Source organism: Rhagoletis pomonella, unplaced genomic scaffold (assembly GCF_013731165.1).
Source record: "Rhagoletis pomonella isolate Grant_MI unplaced genomic scaffold, Rhpom_1.0 Rhpom_scaffold_00006, whole genome shotgun sequence".
Classification (NCBI taxonomy): domain Eukaryota; kingdom Metazoa; phylum Arthropoda; class Insecta; order Diptera; family Tephritidae; genus Rhagoletis; species Rhagoletis pomonella.
Window position 1 is genome coordinate 44,415,624 of NW_023458560.1, and position 12,423 is coordinate 44,428,046.

The 12,423-nt window shown below is 39.0% G+C and overlaps 1 protein-coding gene across 1 annotated transcript in view; it reads left to right on the forward strand.

The window, feature by feature from the left end:
• Positions 1-2,614: 2,614 nt before the first annotated feature.
• Positions 2,615-12,423, forward strand: part of LOC118741925 (putative gustatory receptor 28b) — an 11,392-nt gene continuing 1,583 nt past the window's right edge. Inside the window, exons 1-2 of the mRNA XM_036473898.1 lie at positions 2,615-3,462; positions 7,263-7,755. Of these exons, the coding sequence (XP_036329791.1) occupies positions 2,615-3,462; positions 7,263-7,755 (1,341 nt within the window). The remainder of the gene's footprint in view (positions 3,463-7,262; positions 7,756-12,423) is intronic.

Below are 12,423 nucleotides of genomic sequence, written 5' to 3' on the forward strand. Positions count from 1 at the left end.
AAAAAAAGAAAATGTATTTTAGAAATTTTCGAAAATGTCCAACCGATTACCAGTTGCCATACAAATATACCCAGGAGATCCACGGTTACCGCGAAAAAGACATTACTTGAAATGCATAGACCCTAACGGGTTCATACTCAGCCCAAAGTGACTGCTGCCACTTTAGTAGGCCTGAAGCTATACACAGTTCAAAGGGTTAATTGTACTTAAGAGATATTAATATTTTTCAAACTCATAGCAACCAAAAATATTTAAGATATTTGTGCAGATAAGATACCTAAGTGGATCAGTGCACTAATTTACTTTTAATTAAGATAAAATACTGTTGCCTTAATATTTGCATATGCACATAACTACATATGTACATATGTAAGTATTTAGAGAAAATGAACACGTAAGGATATCGATAGGTAAATAGTATGCCTGCAACTACTAATAGCGCTGTAAATGTAAATGATACGTTCTAGATACAAAAAAAAATAGAATTTACATATGCAAATACATATCGTGTAAGAGCGCTGTAAATACCAGCGTTTATGATATTAATAACAGAAGCATGTCTGAACAACTAGTTTATTAAATATTCACCAATCAGCTAGACGGGCGATGACAAAACAATTTGATGCCGTTAACCTATTCTATGAACTTGAAAGTACTCTGCATTTAGGGTTGGTGCCAACAGGATGCGATAGAAGCAAAAAGAAAGTAGAGAGGCGGAAAGCTCCATCAATTAACAAAGTGTAGGCGACAATAATTTTTTTTTTAGTTTGATGTTTGCTCAGTGCAAATAATGGAATGTTTATACGCATCACTGTATATGTGCCCACATTAGGGCGGCTCTTATATTTCAATTGTCAATCACGAAAACAGGCCGAGAAGATCACGATAAAATTCCGAAAGGTTCCCAAAACTAGTCCTGGCCGGTCCGGAATCCAACTGAAGAGCAGTACACTCGAACTTATCACAATTAAAAAAAAAAAATCGTTTAAGCGCGATTTGTCTCCACTAAGTTGAAAAGGTTGGCCACATCCCTTTATTGTGGCAAACTATAATATGGATATGAGCATGCATTAAAGATGAAGAGCTACCCTAATATACATACAGCAAAACCTTTAATTGGAATGTGTTAACAATATACTTAGTTTAATTTAAAAACCCATTTTCTCATATGCAAATTGACTAGTAGCTGAATGGTGCGTAAATATGTCCACGACGAGCAATTAAAAGAGCAACAAGTCAATAGAATACGATTGTGTACTATTCCTTAACTACGAGTATACATATATGCCTAAGTATGTATGTATATAAGAATATACATTAGACCGTACCACCTTACAAGCAAACAAAAAAAGTTCGCCGTACACACCTAATTCATAAAGTATTTTTGCAATTTCGAAGAAAAAAATTTTTACATTTTGATTTTTGGAGAGCTTTAATTTACTGACATTGGGGTGGAACGTTAGGGTGATAAGAACTGAGATCTGGTTGGACAAAAATCGCTCCTTTAGAGAAGATCATCGATATATCATACTTTAAAATCCGACAGTAAATGTCGATAACAAATAGCAATAAATGTAAAAATGCCGAAAAAAAATCGAAATTGCCTTGCAAAAAGGCTTGAGCACCAAGTACCTGGTGCTGTGTAGACATCTGTGTACGACTTGGCAAAACATTAAGCGATTCAGTTCCATGCCTACATAAATAGGTTAGGTTAGAAATTAAATATTTATAGTATTTTATTTCATTTCACTAATTTTGTAGGGACCAGTACACGACTTTTTCATACCCACTTCGAGAATAACTCCCGAAATGGTCTCAAACAAGACTTGGAACAGTCCCGAAATGGTGCCATACTAGTCCAAATATGATCCCGAACTAGTCCCGAAATGATCCTAGACTATGCGCAGACTTATCCCGAGCTAGGCCTAAGATATTACAGAAATATTCCTGAACTAATTTTGAAATGGTCCAGAACTAGACCCGAAATGGGCCTCAAATAGTCGCTAGCTAGACCCAATATGGTCCGAAACAAGTCCAGAAATGATCTCGAAATAGGCCTTAAATAGTACTGAATAGGTATCGAGGTGATACCGAACTAGTCCCGAAATAGGCCTAAACTAGTCTTGAACTAGGCTTGAACTAGTGAATGGGCCTGAATGGCCCTGAACTAGTCCAGAAATGTTCATTTGCGCACACAAGAAGAAATTACGGATTTTCTGCTGGAGAGCTAAGTTGTTTACACATCAAAAATACTTTAGTCTCAGGGGTGTACGAAGAACGTTTTCTTTTCGGATGCGGCCTAATGTACATATGTAAATGTATTTGTGGTGTTCTACATTGGCCATTCCTACAAACTCCCTTAGTAAGCTTAGTGTTTAATGAGCACGGGCAGCAATGCAGTAGCCACCACACTGCCTGGTGTCCTATTAGGGGATTTGGTGTGGGTGGCATACCAACAGGTGGGTTAGCGACAGTAATCGACTTAAGTGTCAACTGCTAAACATAACCACAACTCCGGCCACCACTCATTTGCATATGTAAAGTGTATACTTTACTAGGCGGAAAAAAGGATATCGGTGTTCATTAGAAATGGCGTAAACTGAGCATATCATCGATGGTCACTCATGCACTCGAACCAAGGACACTGACACTGCCATATGGCACCAGCATTGACATCGACATCGACATTACCGCGCGGGATAAAAAGTCACAACGAGACGCCAACGTGCGACCAGTTAGCGTAGCGCAGTCAACGCGAATGGACGAAGACACGAATAGTATTGAGGCACAAGAAGCGTGCGCCGTCACGCGCCCACAACGTGTCAGCGGTTTACGTCGATTCTTTCAAGCACACCAACTATACGAGAGTGTGCAGCCAATATTCGCGGTAACTTTTTGGCATGGCCTAACGCCGTTCTTCATCAAAAGTGACGGCGCTGGCAATAAAAAATTGAAGGAGTCGATTTTCGGTTATCTCAATACTTTGATACACATAACGGTGTATGTGGCCTGCTATGTGCTGACGTTGCTGAATGATTTCGAAACGGTCGCGGGTTACTTCTTTCACACGGGCATCTCACGTTTCGGTGACACTATGCAGATTTTGAGTGGCCTTATCGGCATTACTGTAATCTTTTTTACGGCTATTCTTCCCAAACATCGCCTCCAATATAGCTTAAGTACGATGCAAGATATTGATGTGCTGTTACGCAGTGTTGGTGTACATATCAGGTATAGCAAAGTGTTGCGTTATTGCTACCTGAGTTTGTTGGTGGTCTTCGTCGTGGATTTTGCATACTCGTTTGGTAATTTTATACTACTGAAATCTGCTAACCTGGAGCCGTCGACGCCGCTTTATATAGTATTTACACTGCAGCACACTGTGATCTCGATTGCCACAGCAATGTTTCAAGGCATTACAAAGATGGTAGAAATGCGATTGGTTATGTTGAATAAGGTGAGGTTGGTTAGAGTTGGTGAGACTAATTTTTCATTTTGTGGTAAAATTTAGAAGTGCTTAAGTCGACTTCAGAGCAGTGTACCACTGACTTTTAATCGACCCATAATTTAGTCGGGCTGTGACGATTCTTTAGGGGCTAACTAAAAAAAGTTTAATGTGCAACCTTATTCACACTAATCTATAGAGCTGACCAACTATGGGCTGTCACTTTTTAAAGCGTAGTAGTTTACGCCACCGTCAAGGTGGCCGGGGATCCCACACCAACCGGAACTATATATGTATGATTCTCTGCAAAAAAGACTCAACCTAAACCAAAAAAAAACCCTTACTATGGAACAGTGGCACATATATGCATACGTCTCCAATCCTTGTCTAATCCATGTCTTTAGGACTACTTTATGAAGATTTAACAAGGATTAGGCATGTATTACATGTATGTTCTATGGAAGGAACATTTGAATATTATCACTTCCTAAGCCACGAAAGCTTTACTGGTGTGCCAGCGCTTAGCAGGCAAGTCCTCTGGATGGAGTCCCACGAACCTAAGAAAACTGTACACTAGAAAAAGAGTTACTACTCTTGACAGTAGATTTGGTAACTATAAACAAAGCATGTGTTGAGAGAAATATAATTAGGTGACCTAATTTAACTCTTTTCTCCTTGAGTTCCAAAGAAATAAGACAAAATTTTCTATCCCTACGGGAAACTATGCGAACATTTTTGAAGCAGAAGTTTATGCGATCTGTTTGTGTGCCAGTGATAGCCACCGACGCTCTATGCTATCCAATCATACGAACTCAAATCATCTTTAGTCATCTTTTAGTTAGAAGTGGATCGAATTATTTCTAGGCTGTCTCCAAACAGATCTTCCGCGCACACATCTCTCCAAGGGACAAATGGGAGTACGGCATTCTCTAGAGTAGAAGTCTAATAAACATCTTCACGGACGGATCGAAGCTAAACTGGATAGTTGGAGGAGGTGTCTACTGTCACTAACTCTCAGTCGATCATATGTTCCGACTGCCGAATCTCTGCTGCGTCTTTCAGGCAAACGCTGTAAACGCGATATCGTCATCGTTCCCTACTACCGCAGCTGTTTGGAAGACGAGGTGAAATCATCTCAGCACTTCCTCAGCAGCTGCCCGGCATTCGGTGGACTAAGGTTTAAACAGCTCGGTGCGCATTCCATCAACACTCACGAAAAGCTCACCAGAAGAAGAGTTCTTAGGAAGAAACAAGCCTCAGTGGCCTTGCAAAAGACTAACTTGAATACTTAGAGGTATCCTTACATGGCACTGTAGACTAAGATATATTTATGTACATACATACATATTCTTATTGAGTGCCGTAAAGGATCGTTCTCTAAGGTTTTTACGCTATTTTTGTAGAAATATTTTCCATTGAACATGGAAAACGAAGACACTACAAACCAAAATGTTTCGCCTACTTCGTCAGCGTTCGTTTTTGAATTCAAATTTAATCTAACAATCCTTTGTTTTTACTAACAAAATACCCTACATATTGTGGAACAATACAAAGGTTTTTGTTTAGTGTCTCAACGAAGTTATGGTTAAGGTCCGAAGTCCCGGATGGAGTTCTATTTTGCTATACTCATATAACAGTTTGCTAACTCATGGCCCCAAGTATGGTGGAAAGCTCTTTTCATATTACAAAGGCTCACGTGTTCAGGCAAGCCAGCAAATGGGAATCAATCCACTTTGGGCACCCAGTAATACTGAATGAATAATAAGGAAGATCAGCTTAATTGTTTCAAAATTGCACTTAGAAGCCAAAACTTACTACTTAACTCCTTGAATGACTATCCATACGGTTTTGAGATAGATATAAATGGGATGCACCACCATTGGCAGATGATCGCATAACCCATATACACTTATGCCTCCAGGATAGAGCAAGGAGCCGGTATTGATATCTACTCGGTATACTTCTCAGTATTTTAGCCAGACAACTGTAGCATCTTTCAAGCTGAAAGTTATGCTATCGAGAAGCCAGATAGTCTTCAATTAAATAGCACGAGACCTGCCGAAAATGCCACCAAAGCCAAGCGGTTTTGAAAGCAGCAGTATCCAAGGTAATGAAATTGGGGTTCCTTTGGAAATAAATACTGATCAGGTATAGCTCTGAGATGTCAAAAAAAACGAGGCAAATACGTTAACGATAACCGTTACAAATGACTCCTGTGTTAAGCGAGATGATTATGAGGTCTCAGGGTTATTTTATGTCGATTTACGAGTCAATATGGCAGAGATAGCGCAGTTGGAACTCTTGTAGCTCATTAATTTTATTTGGAACAGCAAGTATTTAGTTCAAAGAATAGTCGCCGTGTGCTGTACGGAAGCTTTCTCTATAACACCAGGCGGTGCTCATGATGCTCTGTTAAACTTACCATCACTCTGCACTTTTATACATGGGGTGGCCTTAGAAGTCATCTGCAGGCTTAAAATAAATTTATGTTGGTATGACACTTGGCGGGGCGAGGCGAAGATTACTGGTGACAGATATCTATACACAAGTGTCTTTTCATTACCCCAGGATAGTAGCTACCATTGCCCCTTCTTGGGAGATTCTACAAGGTTGAGTTCCCCGAGGCTGTATACTGGCTTAATTCTAGCACTGAGCCCGGCGGCACACACACTGTCGAATCTTGACTGATGACACCAAAACTGACATTGGGTGAGGATCTAGTGTCTATGTCGAAGGTAATGGGGATGAACTTCACTTTTCCCGTGAGGAATATGCCTCGGTATCCCAAGACGAGGTATTTGCAATCCTCAAGGCCATGGGAGTACATGGTAATGAGGCATCTCACCTTTTGGCCAGAGAGGGCTCAGACCAGGAATCCCACCTTCGACCATCGAAGCCACAGTTAGAACCTGTGTGAACAACTTGGAGGCTTCGAGAGGATACAGGTGGGCTAAACTTATGTTGCCCTCAGTGTCGAGGGGCTGTGCTAGGCATTCGATTTCATTAAACAGTTTGGACTGCAGCCAATTTGTGAGACTGTTGACTGCGCAATTCTCGTGGCACATACACCTAACTGTGATCGGCATACATAACGACCCCATTTGCCCTTCCTGCCTCAAAGAGGATGGGACGGCGGAACACTTTTTGTGTGTCTTACCCGCCTTGCAAGGGTTAGGTATGAGCGTTTTGGAAGCGATGTGTTTAGAGGCGAGCAGCTGAGCTCTTTGACACCCAACACTCTGCTTCCATTTATTCGTAAATCAAGTAGATTTAAAACAGAGAAAAAGGAAATCGTGAGTGCTGTCTTCTGCACGCGTTGTTTTGTGTACTTAATTCTGACAAAACAAAAAAGTGTTTAGTAGGTTTACGCCTTGATTGTTGATTATTTTCTCTTTGTTAAGGTAACCTCATTAGAGGAATGTGCCATCTCCTGGCATTCCCTCACAGAGGACACTCACATGACTGACGATACTGGAAAGTTTCGCTCTAATTGCCAAAGTACTTTCACAATCTGCGGGTACTTATTGAATTTGGACTGTTAAATATACTTTCAAAGACCCTTCCCATTGTTGGGCAACCCACTTGCACCACGACAGACAACAACTTTCACTCCTCTCGACTCACCGGCAAATTTAATAAGACAGCAGCTAATATTTAGTATTTCCAGGCAATCAATTTTCCAACAAATTACCAGTGTCAAAATTAATTTCTTACAAGGTGTCAATCAACAAATCTATAAATTTTAAAGTACTCACGCGTCGTACCGCCGCGCCCTAATCATATTCTTTGCTAGTATAAATACTACGGCCAACCCAAGGCAGCTACTTAGTTCGAATACAATAGTCCTGTTCGCGTCAATAATGCATTTCTGGAAAGAGCTCTTCAGTCCGACTGATGCCTATAGCGCATCACAAACTTTACTATGGTTCAACTTTTTACTCGGCTTGACACCTTTTCGCATACACGGCACAATGTGTGGCCAACGTACGTTGCGCATCAGCCGCTTGGGTTATCTCAATACGCTCTTGCAAGTGATCTTCTTCATGTACTGTTTTATACATTCGCTCGCGGAACAAGCATCCATTGTGGGCTTCTTTTTCAAATCGGAAATTTCACAAGTTGGTGATACGCTGCAAAAATTTATCGGCCTACTAGGCATGTTGACGCTATTCGGCATTAGTTTGAGTGAATGTCGAGTGATTGTGTCGCTGTGTAATACGGTCGCATATGTGGATAAGCGTTTTCTCAATATTGGTGTGACATTTAATTATCAGTATATCATGAAATTGACACATATGAAAATGTTCCTGGTGATTACACTGAACGTATCCTATATGTCCAGTTGCTTTTGGATGCTCTTTCATAATGACATTTGGCCGACATTTCAAGCGATGATTACTTTTTTTATGCCCCATGTATTCTTATTGAGTGTGGTGGTGCTTTTTTCAACATTTCTCTTGCGACTTCAACAACATTTCAATTTGATTAATAAGGTGAGATTATTTTGTACATATGTATGTATTATGGTGGTCCCTAAAATATCAACATCACTAGGTTGTTCTACGTACAAAATAAACACATCAACAAAATATAAGAAAATTTTAAAAAATACTTAGGGGCCACTGCCAGTGTTATATATACTCGCTTAAGGTGCGATATCACTGATAAAAAAATATAGAGTGGGTTGCCTTTGTCTGCTTAACGCATTTGGTATTAGAGACAAAAGCGGAAATAAACAATGGTTGTCCTTAACAAGCGTGATTTTGAAAACCTTAAACAACCTTCCCATAACATTTGTAGTCAATTCAGTTTAAAGTTTCTAGCGATTTGGAGCGCATTGTCAAGCAGGCAGTTCAGATTATCCCACCATTCATCGATCAAAGATGATCCTTCTACAGTTCCCAGATACTCTGAAACTGGACCGACAAAAGTTCACAAATCACATATTCCCAACATGCAGGACCATTTCAGAGTGCCGACGGTTATTAAGACTATATCAGCAGTCATGGTATTTCTGTAATAAAATACGACTGGTGGTTGCTCGCTTGTGCATGACTGAGTTCCACCCCTCAGCTGGCTCGGGTTTCTCCACCGAACCATATGGACGAGTGCGTCATTCCCCCTCGACCCAGCACATAGAGTTATGTAGGTACATATGCAAGGATTCATATCATATCACATCGATTTGTTGCCTTAAAAGCTCATTCTCTCCAGACAGACGGAGTTGAATCAGAATTGCGGATGTCCAGGTACGACGCGCACGGGCTCTTAAGCAGCGGTACGGAAGTTATTGCAGCTTTTTGAAGAAGGACTGTCGGATGTCCGATGAATATCCATCGAGATTGATCGCTAGGGCATATTTCTATTTGGCCAGAGCAGTCTTGATGGATTTTCCGTACTGGTAGGTATTCTTTCTGTTATGTTGAGCCGCATATTCACCAGCTTGTCCAAACTCTTTGGGAAGGTCGTTCACGTGTTTAACTGTTTTTGGGATGACGACAGCTTTATTAGACCTATATGCCTTCAATGCGATTGCACAATGATGTATTTGATTTCTAAATGACATAATTTCGTTTTTCTCGAAATATGTATTAATTATTTATATATATCCACGTTTTGGAAGTCGGTTCAATAATTTTCGAAAAATAAGCTTTTGAAAATATTGAAAATTCCACTTTTACCACCCCTTGGTCCGCCCCTTTTAATTTTCAGCAAAACAAAATGTATACCATCAAAATTAAAAATAAGGGGCTAGCCACGTCCACTTTTTCTTCGCTTTCGCGCGCTTTTTATTACAACGCTTTTATCAACTTGCAATGTTGTGTGTCCAGAAACTTTCAATGTTGTGGATCCTGAAACTTTCAATGTTGTGTGTCCGACACCATAAAACCTTCGCTTTGAAAAGTTCCTATAAAAAAGCATAGTGCATAGGGCGACATCTGTAGTGAATAGGGCGAGGTAGATGACATCTAGATGTCGCCCTATGTACTACGTTTGCTACAGCGGAAATAGACGACACGCCATTTCTTTAAATAAAATTAATTGGTGCTCGTTTGTATGTACATACATATGTAAATGCATGTGTGTGCACCTTTCTATTAACCTTCAGAAGACACACTGGGGTGTAAGACACCCCAGTGCAAAGCCTATTTTTGATAAACTTTTTCGTTATGTCAATAAAAGCTAACCATGCAATTATATGATCTTGTACCTTTGAAAAATTCAATAAGACATTTCATTTTAAATTTATTTTATCTAAATATTTCCAGCGTAATATATGCAAAAAAAAGCTTAAGCTGTGTGTTTTAAAAGCAACATTTCAATTGGGGTGCAATTTACCCCAGTGTGTCGTTCACGTCAAATAAAAAAGGTGTGTCCTCCGAAGGTTAATATCGTTGAATTATTTTAATATCTATTGCAAAATTTTATTCAGACAGGACTAAAAAGTAGAAAATAAATAATATAAAAAAAACTTTTAAATATACAACGCTTTTGTAAATGGACTAAAAAGTAGAAAATAATATTTCTCAGTCCCATAGAATTTGTTTTGATAACTTTTGATTTTGAAATTTTAGCAAAAGTCATTATAAACAATCTATGAAATTGAAAATGAAAAGCGTGGGGCGCATGTAATACACTTGAATTGATATGAAAAGTAATATATGTATGTATGTATGTGGGTATATGAATAACGACCGCTTAAAATCGATTTCATTTTCAATTTCATAGATTGTTTATAATGACTTTTGCTAAAATTTCAAAATCAAAAGTTATCAAAACAAATTCTATGGGACTGAGAAATATTATTTTCTACTTTTTAGTCCATTTATAAAAGCGTTGTATATTAAAAAGTTTTTTTTTATATTATTTATTTACATTTCACATTCAATTCAATTTAGGTAGAAAAGTATGCTCGAAAAAAATCTAAGTTGTTCCTATTCACTGCATTACCGACACTTTCCAGTGATTTAGGATTTTTCTCTATTTAGTTAGCAATTTAGACGTACTCGCACGCAGCCTTAGTTGACGTAACTAAACTCTTTTCTCAGTGTACCTATATTAAAACGAATTAAGTAATTTATCAATTAGCTAATTAGTATTGCTTCTGTGCGATGAAAATATGAAACGCGTTTATTGATAATGTCAAATCATCAATTGTGAACAAGATTTAATCGCTGCTCTAGCAAAGTATTTTTAACTCAATATTGTAAAATAACATATATGTATCTACTACAGTAGCACTTACATTTGCCATAATTTTTTCTAGCCATATTTTCGTATGCCGTGCTTGTACAGCTTTTAGTCAAGTGCGGATCGTCCGCGTGCGTATTTGTAATCATTAACGAAAATTTTTAAAAAATGTCCTTCCGTTTGCCAATGGCATTACGCAATTTCAAGCGCGACATAAAACATCCACGAAACATTTACGCCAGCTTGCGATTCATTTTTATTGCCGCACATATTTTCGGTTTAACGCCGTACCACATTTGTGTATCGCCGAAAACGCGTCAACATTTTTTACGAGCCTCGGCCTGGGGATACTTAAATATGGCGTTGCGCTTCGCATTTATACACGTCAACTTCGTCTATAGTCTGGTGCATAGTCAAACAATTGTAGGCAACTTTTTCATCTCAGATGTTTCGAGATTGACGGATAGCATGCAAAAATTCAATGGAACATTTAGTAATCTGATAGTGATTGGCATTTGTTTTGTGTATCGCAAGAAGTTCTGCACTCTAATCCAGAATATGCATAAAATCGAAGAACGTTTCTATAATGTGGGCGTGTCATATATACAAAAGCATTTGGCAATGCGTACGAATTTGTTTGCGCTGATGTTTTTTGCTTTGACAATTTTTTACTTTCAATTATGTTTTTTTGGCATACTGGCTCGATATAATATACATCCGTCATTTCCGGCTGCCGTATCCTACTTTGCACCGCATATACTCGTCTGTGGCATAGTGATTATGTTTAGTGCCATCGTTAACAGATTTACGCAATATTTTCGTGCTCTGAATAAAGTTGAGTGAACAAAAACTTTATAAAGTGTAGGAGTGTGGTTCAAAGTAATCGATTTTGGGTGAGGAATATAACTTATGCTCATTAGGGTGGTCCAAAACACGTAAAGTCGGAATTTTAATGCTCTCACTCCCTAGGATTTTTCTGTGTCGAAAAAAATATACCCATTCTTTATTTCTGGGGGTTTTAGCGGACCTATAAAATATAGTTACTATGAAAAAATAGTTAAATAAATAATTGGGTAATATTACTGCAAATCTCCTGAAGAGGAACAGAGCTTTCTAGATCGAAAAATATTGATTTTCAAGAACTCTATACAATTTCTACGAAAAGTGATTTTTTTCCATGTATAATACATGGAACATTTTATGGGTATATTTTTTTCGGTATAGAACGACCCTAGGGGGTGAGAGCATAAAAATTCCGACTTTACTTTTTCCCCACATGCATTTTTGGACCACCCTAATGCACATACTTTAATGTAGACAAAGGGTTTAAAGCTCCAAATTCATCTGCAACATATATGTATAATCTTATAATGATGATTTAGGCCTCGAGCACACAGCGAGTTTATAGCGGCGCTGGAGGAACTGAAGAGCGTGCTTTTGGGTGTTATAAGAACACTAGTGAAATAGCTCCTCACGTACGCACCTGCATGATGTACTGTGTTTGTTCTATCAACGCTTATCAGCTCAGCTATAAGCAAAATGGATGCAGAGGATGTTCACTTCAGTAGAACAGCGCTACCAGTGTGATAAATCGAATTTTTACTCCAGAAAAATATGGCTCCAGGGGGGCCCCAGTCAAAGGCTACCAGACCTGAGTCGGTGGAGGCTCAACTGGTAGAAGTTTACGGCTTTCGAAAGTCATACCCGAGGCTTAAGCCTGGCACCACGGGGAACAGATGCCCCCGGAGTTCCTTTTTCCGACTAATATTTTATGTGTGTCGATTTGC